General features: G+C 31.3%; 1 protein-coding gene across 1 annotated transcript; it reads right to left on the minus strand.

The window, feature by feature from the left end:
* Positions 1-15: 15 nt before the first annotated feature.
* On the minus strand, positions 16-21887 carry LOC132733135 (3'(2'),5'-bisphosphate nucleotidase 1-like). Its single transcript, XM_060719748.1, is given in 10 exon segments — positions 16-1980; positions 3986-4348; positions 4859-5001; positions 8146-8289; positions 8845-8893; positions 9513-9623; positions 12311-12415; positions 18061-18098; positions 18101-18173; positions 21870-21887. Coding segments are annotated over 10 exon segments (1056 nt in total). The 3' UTR covers positions 16-1968.
* Between the last annotated feature and the right edge of the window lie 4096 nt (positions 21888-25983).

The raw sequence follows: 25983 nt of genomic DNA on the forward strand, positions 1-25983 counted from the left end.
AAAAGGGATTTTTCTGTTTTGATATAATTATATAACTTTTTTTTATGATAATATTTCGGCAAGTTTTAAAATACTAATCTCTCATTGGTTTGCAATTTTGATTAGCAAACAAAATTATGCATTAAAAATGATGTCTTCCGTTATACAGAACTCATGTAAAAGAAAAAAAAATTGCCATACTAGTAAATATCTCCTTGAAGGTCTATGTAAATAACAAGAGCCTATGGTAAGCTACATAACATTTCTAGTTGTACTTTACATTTTCTTTATTTCTTCTACATGAAATTTTTCAATCCATAATAAAAATCACTTAAGAATTCATGAACAGAAATTGTATGCTCCCATTAGAAGTAATTTTCAAACTTCATAATAAATTAATGATACTGAGATGCAATATCTTAAATTATTTGTTTCCAGCTTCCTTGTCAACTTAAATTCTTTTTTAATTCCCTATTTAAATTGTAAATCCACAAGAAAACATTAGCATTGAAATGCAGGTTTTCTTACAATGGTTTAAACTTTATTGAAATTCATCATAGTATATTACAGACATTGCATTTCAAAATATGACTTAATTTTCGGCAAATGCTTTTCATTGAAATATGGCACTATGAATCTGGAAGTTCAACATTTGCATATTCACTTTGTTACTTAGGTGACTTAGGGTGTAAAACAATGTGCATTAGATTGTCATCAAGGGAGGAGGGTGAGGAATGTATCTTATGACAGTTTAGTGTCACTCTTGTTTATAGAAAATATTTTAGCCTCAAGTTAACACAAGATTTAGACCATCCTTAAAGGAACTCCACAGAGTTTCAAAACCCTACTAACATGAAAGTTGAATTCTTACATAAATCAGCTTGGGCACATAAAACAGAAAGATATACAAAAGAATTTTAAAAATATACTATGTAAAAAAAAAAGAATATCAAATTTTAGTCCTATCCTAAGCCTGATTTGAGAGAAAAGCATTGCAACATTTTTTAATTTTGTGTCATTTTTTACAATTAGAATGATTATTCTGGAAAAAAAAATGGAGTGAGCAAATAATCTAAAATTTTGCAAAAAAAATATTGTTCTACACCTATATTAAACGGAACATTTATCAAGAAAAATTATTTCCAATCCTGTCATATCAAAAAACCCAGTTGAGTTCCCTTATAAAAATCCACTGAATAGGACCTAAGGACTGGTAGCAACTTATCACTTTATGAGCCAATTTTAGTTTAATATACATGTATCTATAAAAATAAAACACTAAAACAGAAGTATAAATAGAATAGGACATGCAGGAATGTCACTCTATACTGAAGAGTTAAACACTAACATACTTAGTGCTCAGAAGGTTATTAGAAACACTGAAACATATTTATTGCTGTGAGAACACACATCACATTCTGTGAAACTCATACAGAAATGTACTGAACAATATTTGCACTGTTAAATTATTACTATAGAGGTTTGTTTGAGCATATAAACAGCAATAGTTTAATAAAAATCTGTATTAGCACAACCTTTCTGATCAATGTTACATACAATACATATTGAGGGTTGAATGCAGTACAGTTGTAAGTCCTTCTGTATTTCATATAAGTTACTGTAGTTTTGCGGTCAACCTTCGATATAATAATGCGATGAATAACTTATATAAAAAAAATTATCTTTAAAACTCAAGTCGCTTTAGAGTTTAAACTATGAATATAATTTTTAACATGATTCCAACTTATTATAACATACCCTTTTACATTGATTTACATAAATAATATAATACATGTACTAAACTTCCATTTTCTATTGCTTTTTGATGAAAAAGTTATATAACTTGAACCAGAGAGGTTGAGTTGTTACAGATTACAATAATATAATAATGACTATCTCTTGAACTTATATGATAAATTATAAAGATGACTATATAATGGCGGTGATGATCCTGTAGGCCATGAATATGTCTCGTACTAGCGAAGCAGATCAGTGGCGCTCCTACAAAATGACATAGACACGTGTGTAAGTCACATCAAATCCATCAACAACACATGTTATATTACAGTGGAAGGTACACAGCAATATCGCAATGCTATAAAAGTGCGGATATACATCACATATATTCATAGAATCTTAAAGTTATAAATGTTTCACTAGGTTGTCGTATATATTTATTTTTATACTAATAAAGCTTTTCCAGTTTTTCATTTCCTATCAGAAAATATGCTCACTGGTCCTTTGGCATTGAACTCAGTAAAATTTAAATAGTAATTTGATAAAAAAAATTAAGATCAGTAGAAAGTTAATAATATTTGAGCCAAAATAGTGGGGAATAATTGAAATAGTTCCTATAATTCCTACCTAGCCTATAGCAATTTTTTTAATTTGTTACCACATTTGGAGCTAATTTAAAAGAATGATAGTCTTAAACCAAGGTTTTCTTTTATCAAAATGTGTTTTTCAAAGTGTAATAAAGAATTAATATCTATGTAAAAGGAACCCAACATATAATAACTATAACAGGATTCCACAGACAACATTTAAGTGAATATATATTATTTTATTATACATATGTTAAGATGATAAAGCATATATGTAAAAGGACATGATCATAACTGCAGATTGACATGGTGATATTGGGTCTGCCTCAAATACAGGTATTACATGTGCTAAACAAATGAAAGAAAAAAATATATAATAATTATGTAAGTAGTAGCTTATAACATTGGCAAGTTATTAAAATATTAAGGAGACAGGTCTAGGTCTAGTAAGTCCAGTATAATGTTCAAGTAACTTGGAAATCATTTCAACATGTCTAAAATAGGACATTTCTGTAAACCAGTACTCTGATGGTGAACATTGTATCTATCATTACTTTAGATTATTGCTGATTGTAGACCTACATTATGTTGAGGGCGGTGCTATAACCCAATACACATGTATATAAATGGTACAGGCATGCAGCTATCATGGTGGCTCACCAAGATTAGATAAGCTAAATGATTATCTAGAGAATTAGAGCAGAAGAGCATCTCTGTTTTGTAAAGACAGCATGCAAGAAGAAAGCAAGTTCTGCACTGATTCTAAAATTTATAAATAATAAGAAAATGGAGTAAGAAGCAAAGAAAATAGTATAAATTCTCTCATCTATTACCATACACCTTCTATCAGCCATTTCTTGCTTACTTGTAAAATGAAATTGTCCTGCTTTAAAATTAGTGCAGTGAACAGTAATATTTAGAGGTTTAACCCTTAACTGACTAGATTTTTTAATGGTTTTGTCCAGCTTCTGTCTTGGGAAATGTCCATTATCAACTTTGGGGATTTCAAGATGAAAATCTAAAGTACAAATGTGCATGTTGATCTGATTCTAAATAAGAGGCAAAGGCTTTTGATTCCAAATGGTTGAAAGTTAAAAACAAATACACTATAAATGAGCAGTTAACTGTATAGAAATTTGAATCTGGTCCATACTACATATTGGCTGGCTTGCCTATAGATATTTGACTTAAGGCTATAATTATCACATTAATTATATACATCATGAATTTTAAAAGCATTGAGAAATATTTCTGTCCATGGATTGTTTTTATTTCAACACTTAGGATAAACTAGAAATATATAAAGAACCTTAGTATAATATGAAGATTATTCAAATTTCTGATGACTTAAAGGTCTGAGGACTATGCATCAAAAATGACTTTCAATAATTATTAAATAATGGTGTCATTTAAGACATGTTAGTTAGCAATGTTTGATCACATTAATTAATAGCTGCCTAATGAGAATAGTAGTTGATAAAGATGTAAATTAAAGAGTGTTCTTCTTTAATGAATCAATGAATACTGGAGTTTTACTGGTGTGTATAATGATGATGATAATAGGAAATACAAAAAAGCAGATCTAGAAACATTTGATTAATAATCAGCTAAGTATATACAAAATAATGGCCCCAAGTTTAGAGGTATGTAGTCTCGGTTGTTTCATTAATTAACTCTGTTACCTGAGACTGATCAGAATTGCCTTTATCTTTATCTCCGGGATTTACATTCAGTCGCTGTTGTGACAGGGTGGTCTCAAGTGTAGGCGGGGCAGGTTTCACTGACTCAAACTTTGCGAGTGTCTCTGGGTCTACATTTTCCTTTATTCTATTAACATACCAATCATGATTCTCTACAGTGGCTAACACACCTCCTGTGTTTTTGTGAACAACATTAGCATGGTATGGTATAGGTTTTCCGTGTAAATCTGTTAATTTACCACCTAATGAATGTAGAATGGCTTCTGGTGCACAAGTATCCCATTTCTTACAGTGGATACTGGCAAAAACATAAGCATGTGCTTTCTTCTCTATCAATAACAATACCTGAAATAAAGTATCTACTTAATAAACATCCACAGGGACAAACTACATACATTAGTAATAGATGATATATATGAAACAATAATATAAGTCATAAATATTGAAATATGAAAAATATTGAAAGCATGACTGTTCACTATTATAGTAATGTCAAACATGAAATTCATGAAGCTTGTGTTGAGAATTTAGGAAGAAAATGACTTCTGTGTATGCAGCATTACTAAAGTAGAAACGCCAAACAAAAGTGAGTCTAATTACTATCCATATCAGTCAAAGTCAGGCAAAATCCTATACAATGTACAACATATTGTACATCATTGCATTACCTGAAAAACTTAATAAAATCAAATGAGTGATTATAATTTCTTTAAATCAATAAACCCTATCTTAGTGGCACAATATCTTATCATTTTTTGTGGTAAAATCCACAAACAAATCAAGATCTATTTTCAGTGTATATTATATAAGAATGGGTTTGGTGCTGCTTCCCTTGAAAGGATAATGTAAACAAACCTTATGCCCGGCCCCGCCCACTCTGAGTACCTCTGTGGGATCGCAAGCCTGCACAGTCTTTGTAATTGTGTAGTCCGAATGAGATCTAGTTGTTGTTATTATTCTACCTTCTAAATTCTCATTACGTTCAAAACCAAATGATCCTGTAAATTATTAAAGCTTACATTTAGCAATGTTAACTTTTATTTCTGTATAAAGGTAGACTATGGGTAATGCATTACCTCCACTTTGAAGAGTATTCAAATTGGCTAGAAACGCTTGCAAACTACATTGAAATTGAGGAGCGTGGGTTCAAACCCCAGAAGGGGCAACTTTTTTCTTTCTTTCTTTTTTTCTTTTTAACATTATTTATGTATCTCTCTGATCTCTTTGGTTTAAATTATATAATTATTGTAGGTATTTATTTGCTAAATAATGCCAAAATTTATAGTAAATATGATACCAGATATTTAAATAAAAACTACACGGTTAAAGTATTTTATATTTCGCATGATCAATCAATAAACCTTTAAGAAAATTTAGGCAAACTTTGAAAACAGCCCCCCCCCCCATTATAGCAAATTTTTGAATATTTTAAATAAGGCATTTTAGATAGGGAAATGGTAAAATTAGTGTTTAAAGTGGGTGGGGTAGGGTAACTTTTTTATACATATTAAGATTATTTTGTTTAAAAACAAATATTTTGCTTGTGTAATTTGTTACCTGAATGTTATTATTTGTTTCTTAACCATGGGCAATAGAAAAATATTTTTTATAATGATGATATTACAGATTATTTAGAGTTTCCTCATTTCTGAAAATAAGCCCTTCTAATGGCAAAGTCTTAGTTATAGAAATATATCCATAACTCATAAACCACACGGTAAATTTTATTTAAATTTTGCATATAGGTGACCTTGAAAGACATATAACTGTCCTATGTTGTCATTTTTACAGTTCCTTATGGTGCCCATTACCCATGGTCTACCTTAAGGGAAGCAGTGACAGTGGTTATCTCTGGCATCTGCCCAGAGGTCGATGGGTCAAGCCCTTCAATGGTTTTGTTACTAGTACAACAACAGAACTTGTTAATACAACAAGAACTGTCGGAGGACAGTAAAGCTCGACTATTCGAAAATTTGTCACAAGGGTATTTCATTGAGTATAATAATGCTTACCTATATGAATACATAAAATTGTCCGAAAAGGTACATTCCCTTCAGTAGTTATGGAGATACAAGCTTACATACAAAAACTTAACCAAGATTTTCTAAGTCGAAAAAGGGGCATAATTATGTTAAAAAGCAAATCCGAGTTATGGGACTTGTGCCAATCATCTAAGATAATCAGAGAGAACAAGTGTGTGAAGTTTTCAATCCATTACCTTCAGTAGTTATGGAGATACCAGCTTACATGCAAAAACTTAACCAAGAATTTTCTAAGTCAAAAAGGGGCATAATTATGTAAAAAAGCAAATTTTAGAGTTATGGGACTTGTGCCAATTATCTTAGATAATCACAGAGAACAAGTGTGTGAAGTTTCAATCCATTCCCTTCAGTAGTTATGGAGATACCAGCTTACCGCAAAAACTTAACCAAGAATTTCTTAAGTCGAAAAAGGGGCATAATTATGTAAAAGAGCAAATCAGAGTTATGGTACTTGTGCCAAATCGTCTTAGATAAACACAGAGAAAAGTGTGTGAAGTTTCAATCAATTGCCCTTCAGTAGTTATGGAGATAACAGCTTACATACACAAACTTAACTAGAATTTCTAAGTCGAAAAAGGGGCATAATTATGAAAAAAAGCAAACGCAGAGTTATGGGACTTGTGTGCCAATCATCTTAGATAATCACAGAGAACAAGTGTGTGAAGTTTCAAAATCCATTCCCTTCAGTAGTTTTATGGAGATACCCAAGCTTACATACAAAAACTTAACCAAGAATTTCTAAGTCAAAAAAGGGGCATAATTATGAAAAAAAGCAAATCAGAGTTATGGGAACTTGTGCCAATCATCTTAGATAATCACAGAGAACAAGTGTGTGAAGTTTCAATCCATTCCCTTCAGTAGTTATGGAGATACCAGCTTACATACAAAAAACTTAACCAAGATTTTCTAAGTCGAAAAAGGGGCATAATTATGAAATAAAACAATTCAGAGTTATGGGACTTGTGCCAATCATCTTAGATAATCACAGAGAACAAGTGTGTGAAGTTTCAATCCATTCCCTTCAGTAGGTATGGAGATACCAGCTTACATACAAAAACTTAACCACAGGGACGCCGACGCCGACAAATGGGTGACTGCATTAGCTCGATTATTCTGCGAATAGTCGAGCTAAAAACTGGATCTGAAAAGACAATGTTTCCTGGCTGACTGAATTTCAAATTTTCACTGGACAATTATAGATTGCCATATATAACTTTTTCTTGCATATCAGACAGGATTATCTACCATTTACACCAGTGCTAGAATAACCTGACTTACACTACCATGTCAGACAAGTCACATGCTTTAAATGACGTCATTCCCGCGTGCCTTTTATGAATGAATTGCGTTCTTAGGATGATGTCATTTTACTGTTATGAATGAAGTTGTGGTTTGTAAGAAAAAGTGTGTAATGAGAACATCAGTTTTCATAATTTCTGTTCTGAAAATAATTGATATGTTATATGCAAGAAAAAGAATCAAACACCAGCTGTCAGTACAGACTGGAATATCTAGCTCTCGGTAAATGTTAAGCGGAAACTCAGCAGAGCTTTTTTACCGCCTATACAGTAATACCCTCAAGCTAGATATTCCGGTCTGTACCGACAGCCAGTGTAAGAATACTAAGATTCTTATAGTCTATAATAGTTTTAACACTTTGCAAAATTTAATACATAATTGTTATATATATCTATATGAACCAATACAAAATATTTATTAGATACTGCAATATATTTAGAAAGTCACCAACATCAACTATAAGATTCTATGACAATTATCCAGCTTTATCTCTGTTTTCCATTTTTCAAGCATAGACAAGACAAATCACTGAACCTCCAAAAGCTGTCTTTATCATATTTTTTTGGTATTTTCTTGAAATCAAGGAATTCGATACCTTAATAAAATAGGATCAAATCTACAGATAAAAGGTACAAATGACCATAAGTTAACAACTTTTACAATTAAGTCACAGAGACCACCGGTATTATAGATCATATATATTTCATTTTTAAGTTTAAGACAAAGTCTCACAAATGTTCAATGAATGACTCTCTCACAGGTCTTTAAAACAGGTTTGACTGTTGAAGAATAACTACTCACCTAGACCAAGTATTCCCCAGATACACCTAGATTTGCCATATTTAGGTAATTCTTCATAGTTATGGAAGGGTTGGTTAATTATGCCAGCAGTTGCCACACCACGTATAGCAATACCTATCAAAACTGTCACATGATCCAGGAAACCTACAATTACAATAGTTTTACTGATATTTTCATGTTTATTACATATTCTACAATACTATTATATATTCATGTTTAATCTAACACTACCCGCATTTTTCCCTTTTGAACACAGAAGGAGTGAAAATGTGTGTAAATATGCAATAAAATCACTGTTGATGATCTATATTTAGACAAGTGCCGTAACCATTAACAAGAACTGTTGGAGGACAGTAACCCTCGACTATTCGAAGTTGTCACTAAGGGTGTTACATTGAGTATAATAATGCTTACCTATATGAATACATAAAATTGTCTGAAAAGGTACAAAGGCTTGTTATTTAGATGTTTTACCCAGTAAATTACTGCTTTATTATTATGAATGCATAAAATTGTCCCAAAAAAAGGCACAAACCCTTCAGTAGTTATCACATATTATGTTACAAACTTCTTTTCCTTTCTTTGATTTCACATGATTGTGTATTGTATAATCATGTATATAACCTTACAAAAGTTGAATTATAAAACTAAAATAAGCTGACAAACTGGCACATCTATACATAATTTTAAGAAACAAACCCTCTGTAAATTCTTTAGTTCCATCTAATGGGTCTACCCAAATAACTATCTGCAAAATAAGAATATAACACATTGGTTTAAACAATACATTTTTTTTGTTGATTTTTGGAATTTTAGTTGCACTATCATTGATAACATCAAATGGCAACTTTCAAGCTTTTCTGGTGAAAAAAGACCTTAGATGTCCATTTAAGCATAATTTAGGGCAAAGCAGGCACTTAATTAGAATTACTATTGCTTTATATAAGCTAGCTGGATACCTTTTTTGATTGAAATTATTCCAAGTCCTTAATGCTTACTATAGGATAGGATTATGCCAAACTGAATTCTTTGTTTAAAAACTTAGAGATGATTATTTGAAAAAAAAAGAGCATCATCTTTTTAATAAATATGATTCAATTTAAATCTAAATTGTTACATTTCTAAGAACACATACATGTGTATATGCTATATAGTAAATATTGCTTTTTAGTGTGCATTACATGTATATGTTTTATAAAAATATTTCACCTTTCTTATCATAAATCATATTATTATTTAAGATATACATTATACAGCAGACTATGGAGTATTAACTGAAAAGAATCACAGATATATATAAACCATTGATACATTCTATAATTAACATGAATACAACAAACGTTGTCTAGAATTGTTATGATATTTACATCTTCATTTTTGATATTTTGTAAATTCTTCGGACATTCATGTTTCAGTACTTCTTCATCAAATCCTAGCTCAAAAAAGTTGTCTGGAATTTTGGTTGTTGGAGCTAATTCCTACAATGGAAAAATCATACATCATATATGTGCTATAAGAATATTTAACACTACATATGTTCTCTTTTTGTTTTATCACAAATTTGTGAGTGCCACATATAGTCTCATGATTCAAGGGTAATAATAATTTATAGTAAATAAGATATGTTTGTAAAACATGTATCCCCCCTATGGACAGCCAATTAGTCATGTGATCAGGTTATTATGCATGACTTCTGACCCAGTGAACAAAAAATTATTAAGGGTTATCTACTGGTCATGACTAGTCACAAGGTAATAATTATTGTGACCCCATAGGTTGTGTGCAGCAATTTAAGTTATTACAAATCTTACCAAATAAAATATGCATAAATTTTATGAATCATGTAGGCCTCATTAATGACAGCCAAGTTGTTATATTACATAAGACCTTTCAAATGTGTATACAAAAGCATTTTTAGTTTAATATAAAAATATCAACCAAGGCAACTTGAGTTGTTTAGTTATTGGTCAGAAACCATCTAAAAGTACAAAGTCAATTTTGACACGGACCCCTTGACCCCAAAATCAATAGGGGTCATCTACTGGTCATCGACCAATCATCATATAAAGTTTGAATTCCTAGGCCTAAGCGTCCTTTAGTTAATTGATCGGAAACCGTTTTTTACTTACAAGGTCATGTGACCTTGACTTTTGACATCCAAAATCAAATAGGGGTCATCTAATGTCATTGACCAATCATCATATAAAGTTTGAAGTTTCCTAGACCTAAGCGTTCTTTAGTTATTGATCAGAAACCGTTTTTACTTACAAGGCCAATGTGAACTTGACCTTTGACCCAAAATCAATAGGGGTCATCTACTGGTCAAGACCAATCATCATACCAAGTTTGAAGTTCCTAGGCCTAAGCGTCCTTTAGGTAACTAGAGTGGAAACCATTTTTAACTTCAAGTAAATGTGACCTTGACCCCAAAATCAATAGGGTTCAAATGCTGGTCATGACTAATCATAATACCATGTTTGAAGTTCCTAGGCCTAAGCGTTCTTAAGTTATTGATCGGAAACCGTTTTTACCTACAAGGTCAATGTGTCCTTGACCTTTGACCCCAAAATCAATAGGGGTCATCTACTGGTCATGACCAATCACCATACCAAGTTTGAAGTTCCTAGGCTTAAGGGTTCTTTAGTTATCACTTGGAAACCATTTGGTCTACGGACCGACAGACAGACAAATGCAAAGCAATATACCCCCTCTTCTTTGAAGTGGGGGCATAATTATTTTGGCCTACATATAAACCAAGAAAATGTTTAATATAACATATATTCTGTTATCATAAATGGTGCTCTGTGCTCTACAGAAAGAAACAAACCTGACGATTAAGCATAAATAAAAAAATCTTTAACAGGGTATCAGGTTATCTAACATTTCAAAATAATATAGTTACATAAACAAATATAGTTTATCACTCAGTAAAACTGCATGATTCCATATGAGCCAAAATATTTCAAGAAAATCAAACTTGAGAAATATGTACTAAGATTTTAAGAAAAGTAATAATTAACATTGTATGTGCAATAAATATTTGTTTTTGCAGTATTTATCAACATATTTCTACTGCATGACTTACAGCAAGGGCTACTTTAAAAGTACCCAGAGGGAACCCTGCTTTTGAATAACTTGACATCTTTTCGGAAATTTACAAGGATTGTTAGTGCTGTTTGCAATGTGTAAATAACTTTCTTTGTTCACTTCACAACATTATACGTTTAAAAAAAATTTCAAAATTAACAAGAATCTTGGGACATGCCACTTTTAACAGATAAAAATGTGAAGAAAAAACAAGCAGACAAAAGACAACAATATAAACAGATGAAAAAAAAAAATTTGTAACATATTATGAACTTTAGTTAATTAAGTGTTGATAAACTAGAACGATCATGTATTGAATACAACATCGTAACAGGTTAAAAACTAGGTTTGATTTTTATCTAACTTATTTAACAAGTTTAAAATCAGTGGTTGACCTGTGAGTCCTTCATACTTTATATAATTACAATTAACAAGTTTATATAAAACAAACACCAATAAATAAAATAACTTGTGGCAATTTAGTTTGACATTTATTTCACTTGAAGTGTAATTTGTTGCTATTATTTTGTGTATGTTAGGTTAAATGAACAGAAAACAATAAAAAGAATATTTTTTACTAAAAGAATACACATGTATTTTTTAATATCATTGTCAAAGTAGAACAATTAATTGCTAATTCAGACAAACAAATGTCCTATACTATAAATGCATTCCTCCTCAGTATACCCAATTACCCACATACAACATATCTAAAGATGTTTACCCCAAAAACATGTCTTTAGAATTCAGAAGTATTGTTAACTCTTACTTTGTTGTTTCAAGAAAGGTGTTTTAACAATACTGGTGAAAACAATGCCCCCTTTTTGTTTTATATTATAAATGTCACTATATAACTTTCAATAACAGCATATGCATGGTGAATATTTCAATATTAAACAGGTCATGAAAAATAGAGTCTGAACTGTATAGATGTTGGAAACAATTACAAGAATGGTTTTGTAGTTATGTCTTGATATTTTATATCAATGTTCCGGAGACACAACATCAAGGACAAGCTAGAATGCTTTGAATTGCCCTTACCTTTAATTAAGGTTTTATAAAATACTGAACTACATACCTCTTCACCATATATAGCAATTTTAGGGAATTGTTTGTGTAATGAAGCTACAATACATCTCTGTGCTGATCTATCTGCCTCTGTCTGTAGGTCATTTTTACCACCCTGAAAAATAAATGAAGTAAATATATTTCTTTACATTGTAGTTACATCATATTGCACTTGTTAAAGTACATTGTAGAACACTTTTCATTTTTTCTATAGTCAAGAGTGTTTAAATTTAACCCTGTTTGTGAATCGCAGGGCAGATTCCCAGGAATTTAAGGGGGAGTGTTGAGGGAAAATTGATAAAACACAGAAAATATGTGGGTTTAAGGACCAGGGCAGCAAAAGCCCGAATAAAGCTTTCATTATTTTCATCCCTATAGATGCTTATAATGATGTATTAAATTTTCAATGTCAATTTTGGGGGTCACAAAAAAATTAACAAAAAGGATTCGAGCACTTTTATTAAAGAACAACTGAATGCTAATAATATTCCTTTTTGGTTAATATAAAATTTTAAAAAGGGGGGGTCAAAACCAGGTCCGCAAAGGGCCAGGGCTATTGGCTTGTCCGGACCTAAAACTACCATTAGGCATATATAAAAGGAAATATAAAAAAAAAGCAAATAAAAATAGCACACACTTTCTAATACCTATCAGTTTAATTTTCAGTTGTCATTCTATTAAAATGCCATTTTTAGCAGTGTAAGTAAATTAGGATTTGAATCGACTAGGCTGGTCGGAACTAGAAACAGATTGGGAATATTCACTAGCCCAAAAGACGATTTCACTAGATGATTCATTTATTCAATACCAGTTCTTATTTTTGCCTTGAAAATACAGTAAGCCTGGTCGGCTTTTTTTTTCCCCCCCTGGTGAAAAAAAGTTTGGGTAGCCCGAGGAGAAAAATAATAGTAGTCAGGGGCTAATCGGACTACTTGCTAATTTCGAACACTGTTTTTTTAATTCAATTTAATAAATTTTTAATGTAAATCAATGATAAATGATGAGTATTTCCATAAACTGAACAATCAGAAACTTTTTCTCTTAGAAATAATTTTGTCTAGGGTTTTCCATTGAAAATGAAGCAGTGCATGAAATACAAAATGACACATTTAAAATAAAAATGTGAAATAACAAAAAACAGAAATTTTTTTCTACTGACTTATCTTTATTATGGTACAGTAAATGGTGGTTGGATAGTGATTTTTATTTATGATGACAAAGGGAAAAAGATTATTTTAATGAATAATTTGATCATTATTGCCCCAAGACAAATGTGCTGAACACCTTTGGTTTAAAGCTTTGGAAGCCTTACATTTCTAAAAATTCTGTTGGTATCAGAAATTTAATGAAAAATGTCTGAAAATCATAGGTGTTTCGGTGGGGTTGAAATTGGTCACTACCCCCCCCTCAACACCTACTCTACAACCCTCCTACCTTAATCTTCATATCAAAAAAGGTTTGTTATAGTTGTACAGGGTCTCGGGGAGGCTTTTTCGGCCGTCCGGGTATGCATGTTTTTACAGCTGGACGCAATATTTCAGAAGCAAGGATTCCCACGTATGCCCTTTAAATTTTTCCATGGGGGGCCCATAAACATTCGATTGGTTTACATTTGAAACCACAAATACACAAATGCGTCAGCGCGTTTTCAGTCTATTTTGGTAAGGGCGTCCTATGCACATGGACCCGTGAAAAGCGAATTTAGCCCCAAAATTTAACGATAACGCTTTTTCCCAAGTCAAGTCAAGTCAAAAAAACATTTTATTCCTTCATTCCCATGGTACAAAATGACATTAATGGAGTAATAAACATGAATTAAAGTATAAATAGGCTCAAAAAAGCATTAATTAACATACTAGCGAAAAAATATATAGAAAATTTTGCTTCCAGTTTTTAATACGGGAAGCCAAAAATGTTTTTGTATTAATAAATTTTAAATTTCTAAAACATATTTAAAATAATAAAAAAAGCTAGTATTACATTTAAAGGTTTTGGTTTCTTTTTTCTCGAAACCCACACGCAGGACATATGTAATTTTCTTTTTAAAACAATGTGAAATAAAAATTTGGGAACGATTACGCTCAAAAAGTCAAAAACCCGAAAATCAATTTTTTTTTAAACGTAAATAATAACTAAAAAATTTTTAAAAAGTAAACATGCAAAATTTTTTTTTAAGGGGTAAAAATGGAGGGCTAATTTTTAAAACAAAAACAAAAGGTTATAGGTAAAGAGAATGCGAATGGTAGATGGGGGGTGAAAAAAAGGCTTTGTACGTAGGATGTTGTTGCCATTTACTTCCCCTTTATTAAAGTGTTGGTAACGATTCAAGGTTTAGTTATCAAAGTGAAATTTGAAATGATCTCGAAAAAATTTTTGATCGGCGGGGAAAACTGGGGCCATCATCATCACGCAAATTTAGTGACACGGCGCTGTAACAGTCATGTAATTACCAGAATAAACACGAGGTGATAATTTTTAATTTTTGATCAACGTTGATTGGAAATTAGCAAATTTTTACCGAACAAAGGAAAATAAAATTTATCGGACACTTACAACCCCGCAGTTTAAAGACTGTTTTTCAAATAATAAATGAGTGTAATTTTTTGAAATGGATTGTCAAATTTTTTCGGCATTTCTAGGCACAATTTTGCTTTTAGTTCTTCCCTTGGAAAAATTTTCTATAAGAGATTAAAAAATTTAAAAATTTTGGTGCCGAAATCCCCGGGGACAAAAAACCGAAATACCAAAAACCGCTTTTTTTTAAATTTAGAAAAATTAAACCCGAACATCGGCGATTAGAAACCCTAAAATTTCGAAAAAATTCTGGGTTTTCCAACCCCAAAAAATGCGAATGAATTGTTCCTTTATTTTTTTAATCAACTTTAAACCTTTTAAATATCGTTTTTAAATTTTCCCCCTTTTAAAAATTGCTAAAAAAATTGGGCGATCGGGAAAAACTCTTACACACTGTGTAAAACTTAAAAAAATTTTCCCTTTTTCTTTCCGCTAAACCGGGCAAAAACCTTTTACTTTTTTTTTTTAACAAATAAAAACTTTTTTTTTTATAGGGGATTTTTTTAAATAAAAAAATTTTGATTTGGGTAATAAAAAGGTTTTTTTGAAATATGAAAGGGGGGAAAAAAAAAAAGATTTCCATTGTTTTGATGCATTATAATGAAAAAGTTTTTCAATAAAAAATATTAACAACAAAACAATAAATTAACTTATGTTGTTCAGAGTTTTTTTTGAATAACTAAAAAACTTTGGAAGTCTCTTGAAGAACAAAATAGATCAGCAATGCATTGTGAGCCATGAGAATGACTAATCTGAAACATATTAAGCTTGCGACATAACGGCTTTGGACTCCAAAACTTTTTCAAGGGTTTGGGGTCCATGGGAACCTCCAAATTTTAAAGTCCTATGAGAACCCTGGTTGTAATAATTTTGATTGACCCCTTATTACAAATAATAATATAATTTGATTCATATTTATATACAATCAAAAAAAAATTTTTTTCGAATAAACTGCCTTTAATCTGGTAATTTTGAACTTAGGCTTGTTGATTAACACTTTTTTGGGGTAACTTCGAGGTTTACAATATCTTCCCTTTATAACTTGTAAAATGTTATAAATGACATGCTTTTATTTTCCCTTTAAGAGTAATCAAGTTTCCCTAAGTCCATTTGGTACCAAGGAATGAAAATTAGGTGAAAAAAATGTTGGAGTTATGTGAGTTCATATTAAGGTATGTTGGAGTTATGGAGTTTAATATTAAGAATGAGTGCTGAAAAATGAGCAGCAAGTTGCATACCTTTTGTATAATTTTTTTTGGTAGGGAAATGCAGGTAATTTTTAATTAAAAGCATAAACCCAATTATTAAAACATTTTAAATGAAAAATACTTGCCACTTTAAACATGGTTTTAGAGGTTATTGGGGTGTACCAATTATCAACGCACCATACACCTAATTGGGTTGAATATGCCCAGTGATGCAATGTGGGTATGAAGAACCTTTAACGGGGAAAGTCAAAATCCGGGCGGCAAGCGGGCCCCGTGCTTTGGTTGCCGCGGCTATAGACAAACGTGTATATTTAAAAGAAAATCAAATAAAAAAACATTAAAAAAATATCTAGAACCTATCAATTAAATTTTCAGTGTCACTTCTAGTAAGCAGTGCCATTTACAATGTAATTCAATGATAAAAGAAGTGTATTCAGATAAGGGAAAACAATCTCAACTTTTCAGAAAAGATAATAAACGTTGAGTGTTCCGTGTGAAAATGGAAGTGGTGCATGAAATACCGAAAACAGAAAAAAATTACAATATTTTTAACGTCTTCCCGTTCATAGGCTTTGCCAGTTTGCCTTATTTCATATTACGCGGAAAGTACGAGCGGGGCCAAAGGCCCCGCAAGGCTATAGCGCTCTTAGATACCATGTATGACGCGTATCAGTTCAAATGAAATCAAATTTCAAACTAAAATGCAAAATTTCAAAAAAATATATCCTATACCTAATAGCTGTGAAAAAAATCCTTAGTTAACTGGGCGCCGCCATTTTGGAATCCTTTTTGAGCTAAATATAGATATCAGAGCGCTTTTAATGAGCGTCTACATAATTCAGACTATTGCTAGCAGACATACTAAGTAACACTTTCGGTGAAAGAATGATGTACAAATCAGAAATATAAACCTGCATTTCATTGATAAGAATATAGTAACGATTATAAATATAAATAGTTACTTTAACATATCCTTTTTAAAAAATAAGCACATTAAAAATAACGTTAGATTAGAGATTAACAAAAAATGGCGGACGGGATTTTCCAAGCGCCGATGCACGCGCAGAGGTCCCCCTTTACGTTCGGGGATTTTCGGAATATTCCAAGCGCTCCGATAAAAGGTTGAACACCACCAATTTATTTGTTTTGTTTATATGGTACAAAATACCTTCGTTTACATGTACACTAAATATGTTATGCTAAAATCATAATTCATAAGTGTTTTCCGTGCCATAGGTAGCACCTATTTTCATATTATACGGGGAAGTCAAAGACCGGGCCCGCGAAGCGGGTCCGGGCTTTGGCTTGCCCGGCTATAGACTACACGTGTATATTTAAAAGAAAATCACATAAAAAACAATTAAAAAAATATATAAAATTCTATACCTATCAAAGAAATTTTCAGTGTCAGTTCTAGTCGGGCGCCGCCATTTACAATGTAACTCAATGATAAATGGCGGGGTATTCCGATAACGGAACAAATCTCCACTTTTCGGATAAATGATAATCGCCGAGTGTTCCGAATGAAACCGGAAGCGGTACATGTAATACCGAATGACACCTTTAAAACGGAAAGAATGAAAGGAATTTTTAACGACTTCCCCGTCCATAGGCTTTGCCTAATTTCATATTATATTAGTTAAAGTATGCCTTTTTATGAGCATATAAATTTTACTAAGTTAGAATTTGATAAAATAATCAAGGCTAAAATGTAGGACATTTTACAATGAGAGTTAGCTCCCCTGTGTATTTGATCCAGAATGTAGTATCAACACATAAATAAAATTTCACTTGAATTGAAAATCAGTGAGTGAAACTCTTTAAATTAACATGCATTCTTTTACATAATCAGCGTAAATTTATCGAGCTCTTAAATAAATTTCAATTTATTTTTCATCAACAAGTTCATTCATGAAAAAAACTGCAACAAAGATTATTTTATAACGTTAAAAACAGTGGTTAATGATTAAAAACTTGCCTTTTCAACAATTCCTAAATCACCTTTCGACAGAATTTTCTAGCAATATTTGCGGCTCTGTATGATACTGCCACTGACGAAGACACAATCCTCATCAGCAACGGAAGCTGTTTCTGCAACCGCCATGTTTGTTTATGTTTGCAACTGATTATGTCGTAAACACAAGAAAATCACATTCAAGGAATGACAACTTGTCAGTTTTCGATGATTTGAAAAACAATTTGTTTATTACAAGGATGATGAATTTTTTTTCTCTTCGAATAACCGAATGTATTTGAATTCAAGAAATTATATCTGATATGTCGTAAAGATAGCTAGTTGGCACGTATATCGTAGTAAAAGAACTAGTTTTATACGCATTGTATGTTCTACTTTTTATCCCTATCTAGAACAAGCTTTATTTTACATGACTTAACATAAACCGTTAACGATCGTTAAACATATGTAAAATTCAGCATTAATTTATTGCACATTGAACACTAAACTGTAGCTTAAAACGGGATCTATCGATCCAATTGAATACATGTATAAAAAAATCTATATTTTTTCGTCTTTTGATTAATCTATATTAATTATAATTTTGAACAAATGTTTTACTCCTCCTGTATATGAAAATTCTGCGAACTATTCTCCGGGTATCTTTAATTAAGTTTGAAAAAATTATAAAGTTGCAAAAAACTAAAGACAAAGCAGGTACGGTCTTTCAAATAGACCTGTTCAATTTGAAAGACCCTGGACAAAGTTATGTTACTTTCTCAATAAAAAACCCATCTGTCCATGAAGTTTTTATTGATATCCTTTTGAGTGAAAATCAGGACAAAAAAACAATAAAGAAGACAGACGGCTGATAGACAGTCAAGCTGATTTTTTAACATTTAATTTTATAAGGTATAGATTACAAAATTGAATGAACGACCAATCATAGACATATATTTATTTCCACAACAACTTGCTTGTTCTACCTTTTAAACCTTATTTTGTTATAATATGGAAATACCTTTTAACCCTCTCTAGTCAGTGCGTATTTCAAATTTCTTTTATTGAAAACTTGATAGCAAAATTAATCGCCTAAGTTTGCAAGGGAACTGCTTAGATGCATGTATCTTCTTTAAAAAATTACAATAAAAAAAGTGTGCATTGGTTTGTAAACATGTCTTTGAAAGTGTCACATTGGATGTTTCTATAGACAATTCAGTGGCGGATTCAGGCCCGGGCTTCAGGGCTGCAGCCCCCCCCCCCCCCCAGCTTGGCCCTAAGAATATTGTTTACCAGCTGGGCTGGAATATATTTTTGTCAGTTTGAAACTTTATTGGCTGTAGTGTACTCCCTTATCAAAACATTTATTGCTGTTATCCAGTTGTTAATCTCCTGCCTGGGGGCTTGGAAGAGATCTTTATCTATCAATATGCTTGAATGACTTCAATGTTTAAACTGCATAATTGATTGGTTTATTACTTTCCAAAGGTCTAATGAAATTAATAGTCACAGATAGTGGCAAATAGATGAAGAAGAAGAAGAAGAAGAATTTTATTTCAAAATCCACATGTAAACAACAATAGTCTGGTTTAGGCTAATAAGCCCTTGACCTGACACAAATAAAATTACAACATTCTCATCAGTACAATACATTACACAATGGTCCTTACACAATACATTAATTACAATACAATGACGGACATTGAATAATAATATTACTGACTTTTCAACATATTTTACATTCATATATTATCAAAAACTATATTATGTCATTTACATTTTAATTCATTTACATATTTATCTCTTTGATTATTTGGTTTGTTACCTTGTTCTGTATGTGTTCTTTTTACTAAACATGTTTACTTTTTTATCATAATATGCTCATATATAAATATTTATAATGTTTGGTATTACTAACATCCTACAAATGTATACATAAATATATATATATATATATGTAACATAATGCCTTGTATCGAAAATGAAATTACAAAGACCATTATTTTACTACTAAAACTCTAAAGCATGACATGTTTTTATGTCAGATATGAATATGTCAGATTTAGACACATATACAAATATGCATTTTAGTATTTGACGAATTGCCTTGTATCGAAAACGAAAGTACAAGACGAGTATGACGCATACAAGGGAAATAACCATGTCAATTATAACGTAAACGATAATCAAAATTTGTTTTACCTTTAGTTTTTGCTATAATAAAAATTGTTTAACAAGAGGATAATAAAAATACTATGAAAAGAACAAGAAAAAAAAAGAATAACGAAACATGATACAACATATCGAACATTTAAAGGTATCAAATAAAGTTTGAAAATAGGAAAATGTTTTTACATGTAAAGAGGAACATATGAAAGTTCAGAAAGGAACTTAAGAATCATACAGTATATAAATATTTATTACTCTCTAAGATTGCAATGTAGATTCTTTTCTAATCTCGAAAGCTTTATAGACAAACATTGCTAAATTTCTTACAATTTGTACTGAATGAGAGTTAAACAGTTCTGCAATTTTATACATATTTGGGTTTATTATGTAATATTTTGGTTGATATATCGCTTCCTAATATAATTATACAATTTACATTCAAACAATAGGTGAAAATTCGTCCTCTAATTTTTGACATGCGCTACATAATCTGTCGCTTAAGGAAATGTTACCCCATCTGCCAGTTTCAACACTTTAAATGATGAGCTGACAGTCTTTAAAATCTGGTTAAAGCTGTCAAGTATTTACTTATATTAACATTTTTTAGATAAAAGCTGTATTCAAATTTTGCAAATACTCTATAAAATCTTGCTCTTGATGATAAATTTATACGACTTGTCCATTCTTGAATAAAAACATCTTGAAATTCTTTGTTTTAGCTTAGATAAAAACAATGTTTGGTTACCAACACCCTGAGCTAGCCAAACTTCGAAAAATCCTAAATTTCCTAAAAAGGTCTATGACTTGAGATGCCCAGTTTATAACCCTGGTTTTTTTTATCTATATCACTTAACAAATTTGCAAGTAAATCAATTTGATTATATTTTCGTTCTATACTACTTGTAACTTTTAACCAATATTTAATTATTCTAAAAAAATACGCTGTGAATAAAGATCCGTTCTACCAAGTTCACCATAAATAAAATCATTCTGAGTAGAGGTTTTAATTAACATAAAGAATAGATTTACAAAATAGAGTATGAATTCTTTCTATTTGTGGAGCTTTAGTGAAACCCTATACCTCCGAACCGTACAAAAGAATCGGTTTTAACTAATTTATCAAATAATTCTAAAGTGTGTTCAATTGAAATACTAGTATTAGTGTATTTTGTACAGATACTTTCTTAACCTAAAAATCGCTTTCTGTGCTTGACCGAGGGATAAAGTTTTATGAGTCTCACAAAAAAGAACCACCAGTTGTAAAAACAATACCTAGATATGAAAATTTGTTAACTATTTCTAAAGGATATCCATCATAATAAAAGTTAACATTGTACAACATATTTTACTTTCTTTGTTTTTCCATTTTCTTTGCCAATCATTTGTAAATTAAAATGATGGCGAAGTTTATGAAGACAATATTAAAGGAATTGCATTTTGATAGCTAGTTTTACTAAGATTTTTTTCAAGATGAAGTGATTGGTCATTTGCTTTATATAACATTACATCAATCGTAACAACCCGGCAATCTCCGTCCTTGAAGTCGCCCGAGGTGTTCCGATTGACATTACATCTTGCTTTCTTACGTTAGATCGTGCTTTCTAACTTGTACATCTTGCATTCTGACTTTTACATCTTGCAAATCGTTTTGAATATATGTTTACCTTAATTATTTCCTCCATAGTGGAATGGAAATTTTAAAACAAAGGGACGTAATTTGGTAAACTGAATCCGAACCGCAATACGGACTTTACCGAGAATAGAACTGTAGCGCCATCTGTTAGCATAATTTGGGTGTCACATATTATTACACCAGATGTCGCGTCGTATTATGCTTGCTACATTCGGCTTTCGGCTATGCGTCATTCTACCTTATGACATTCGTCATTCAAGCTCGTAGACCCAAATAGTTAAGTTATTGAATTAATATACCAGATCAACAAATGAATAATAATTGATCGTTAAATAACGATATCAACATACAATTAAGTAAGACGCACACAGCAGAAAGCATAATGTACATGTAAGAAAGCAACATGTAAAGTCAGAATGCAAGATGCACAAGTCAGAATGCATGATGTACAAGTCAGAATGCAAGATGTACAAGTCTGGTTGCAAGATGTACAAGTTAGAAAGCACGATATGTAACGTATGAAAGCAAGATGTGATTTTGGCGTTAATATTCTTCCATACACTAACCTCTACAAAATATAGTTTGATGTAAAACCATCCAAAAGGTACCATAAACAGCGCTAGAAAGTCAAGGAAATAACACAATTTTCAACCTCATATTTCAAAATTTTCTCAGTCTATTTAAATACGAATGTCGTTTTGTTTCAATTTTAGTATTTTATATAAATGTCTGCAATCGTATTCATGAACATAGAGTATGAACATCCATGCATCTATTGATGTTTAAGATTGTTTTAAAATTCAAAATTCAAGCTGAAAAGTGTTAAATTCCATTGTATTTGGTCTATCAATATTTCTCATTTAGCGTACATACAATATTTTACTTGGGGCCACAAAGTGTTAAGTTGTTAAAGTGTTGAGACTCCATTTTTTGTAGTTCCGTCCATTGTTTTCTCATTTAGTGTACACAATATTTTACTTGGAGACAATATACACATGTTCAATTGTTGAGTTCTTCTGAAGCCAGTCATCGATAGAGGACCATCAAGTGTTAAGATGTATTAGTATTCTTTATTAAAATTTTAATACTTTGTCTTTAAGTTTTTGTTCTTTTTTCTCCTAATGGCCGCCAGAGCTATGATTAGAAAAATCTTGTCCGGCTTTCACAGGTTAAACTGCTGGTCGGATTTCAATGAAACTTCACAGAAAAGATCATTACCATCCCTAGTTGTGCATATCGCCGGCTCCGCTGCACAAAATTCTAACATCCTGTTTTAGTAAAATTTGTTAGACTATTTCTCCCTCACTTCTAATGGAATAAATGAAATTTTATGAATGATATTATTAAAGGCGGTCGGGCGTATATTACCGGCATTTTGGCATATATTGCAGATTTTATGTCAAAGCTTCCTTCTCAGTGACAGCTTTTGTTTGAATTTTTTAATCATCTGGTCTGTTTTTTGTTCATGTCTAGCTCGCCTGAACACAATTCTTTGGTGACATAATATTAGCGGGCGTTATACAGATCATAGATGGAAACAAAATAATAAGTCTATATTATTGTTAACCAAATGGTGGTTATTTATATGTGGAAAGGAAAGTTTGTCTCTTGAATACTGTAACATGGCCATATTGTCCACATTGAAAAACTGTATATAATTCCACCAAGCTTTATATCCATTTGGATCGTGAAGAGAAAGTATTAGGGAGATGATGATTATGCAAAGCATCAGTTCCAGGGAATTTTCTGAAAATACATCTAAAGCTCCAATTTCTGACAAGTTCACTGAAGATAATTCTTCAAAACAACTTAACAAGCTTAACCTTAACACTCTTCTTGGGTACCATACTTCTCAAGATAATGATATAACAAAACCGGACGCCCAGCAATACAGTGATTAATTAATATGTTTTCTTATATCGTGGTTATTGCATGTCTCAATCATCAGTTGTAAATCATACTGTAATAATTACATTAAAGTAAAATCTAAGACATTCTATGTGGAAGGCATTGCATGGATTCAAATTTAGGATACCACAGTCCGTCAAAAAACTTTGCATAAGTCATGCCCAAGTAACTAAAAAATATTTCAATGATTTTATTATGCATCGACTTCCCAATAATTATAACACAATCACTGACATCTTAGTAATAATGCTCCTGTCAAAGAAGTTTATAAACATCTGTCATATAGTAGCATTTTTCCTGTGACTAATCTAAAGCTTCGTAGAATTAATTGAACCCTTTTAAAGTGTTAATTGCACAAAACATTAATATCTTTGTTCATCTACAAAACAATGTTTTATTTTTTTATAGAGTGTGCACTCTTCTTACTAATCTCCCAGTGCGACTATCAGACTACACAACCAATCTTCCAATAAGTCTATCAGACTAGTCTACGCAACTTAAAATATCTAAGACGACTTAGATAATTTTGTCTGAAAATCAACGAATGCATAGAGCATGAAAATCCATTTTCAAAGTCTTTGTGATATATTTATTTATTACCCTTCCAGATTTTTTCCGCCTTTTTGATTGGATATTGATCACCCGAAAGAAATTGATATAACCGAGCCAGACGGGTAATATACACACTAAATTTCCCCGCTGGGTACCCAACGTTGTAAACAACATGCGCTGAGGTGATGCGCGTACGGTTCGATTTTGCGCGCGGTGTTAATTTAGATTTAAAAGCACTTTTTAACTGTCAAATGACAAATATTTACCAAAGTAGAGTAATGATACATATTACCATCAGTATCTAAAACAAATATGACCTTGTGAAAGCTTGATATTAATTACAAAAAAGTGCGTTCAATAGACTACTCCTTTTCTCTTGTTTACATTCGTTAGGTACGGGGAAAAATACGTCATGTATTTATGTGACGTCATGTTGTGACGAAGAGGTACCCTAAAGGGAATATTATTTCGACGTTTCATTTGAAACAGCAATGATTTTTTAAAATATCGTCTAAACTCGGCAGGGGAAGGGTAATAAAATTATTATTTTGGTTTTGGAGTGATATATGTGGATATATTACCTGCAAAGATAAAATATCACCCTCGCCTAACGGCTCGGGTGATATAAAATCTTAACAGGTAATATATCCACATATATCACTCCAAAACCAAAATAACATATAATATGTTTTAAGCAACCATGCCCTAGAATATTTGTAAAAAAAATTTCTTTCCTGTATTATTTAAAAAAAAAACCCGCAAAGTTATAAATGACCAATGTATATTGAATGTACTAACAGCGACGTTAAATGGCCTCCGTCCAAATACGTTGATACAAAACTCGTACATATTGCCAATTACGTCACTTATGGCGGCTGTTTTATCTTATATAAATGTTATATGAAAATAAATGTGCATCAGTTCGATTTGCGGATAATTTATGTATCCTCATCGAATGAGAAGTATATATTATAAATGTAACGTCTTCCATGTTTTTATCGATCAAAGCCTTTATAAATATCTCAATACTATTTCAAAAGGTTCCCCATTGTAACATATAAAACATGTTGAAGAAGGATGTAAAAAGCTAATATTTACTTTCAGGCATTTAATCGAGTAATTGGCGTTAAGCAGTTGACAGTAAGAAATTGGCATTTAACAGGTAACAATTCGCCTTAAGCAGCTAACAGTAGGCATTAAGCAGTTGTCAGTAAACAGTATCCTACCAACGTGCATAAGTACGTAGTTTTCAATCATTATTTACAGCATTTTTCAATTTATCCATGACTCCATAAATTGTATTCTAAAATTACACAACAGTTGTTATTGTTCAATAACATATATAAATTCTAATCATTATATATTGACTTTTAGGTATTTTAATTAGAATATTTTAGTACAAAGATTACAAACTTTCACTTTCATCATTAAGTATTTTTTAAAAGTTCACTGAAAACCTTGTATAATTTTATATATATACGAGTATATAACTGATTATAAATGCAATTGACATTTAAAGGATATCTACCAAATTCCCTAAAATAGCATTATTGCATGCTTTTTGTGAACCCCTAATACATGTTTTAGGATTGTATTTTTTCACATGGCATATCATTTAAGCAATCCAATAGACAAAATCCTCTTTATTCACTCAGATTTCACTATTTAACTGAAATTTTTGCCCT

This window comes from Ruditapes philippinarum, unplaced genomic scaffold, assembly GCF_026571515.1.
Source record: "Ruditapes philippinarum isolate M1 unplaced genomic scaffold, ASM2657151v2 ctg7601_1_1_1_1, whole genome shotgun sequence".
NCBI classification, from domain to species: domain Eukaryota; kingdom Metazoa; phylum Mollusca; class Bivalvia; order Venerida; family Veneridae; genus Ruditapes; species Ruditapes philippinarum.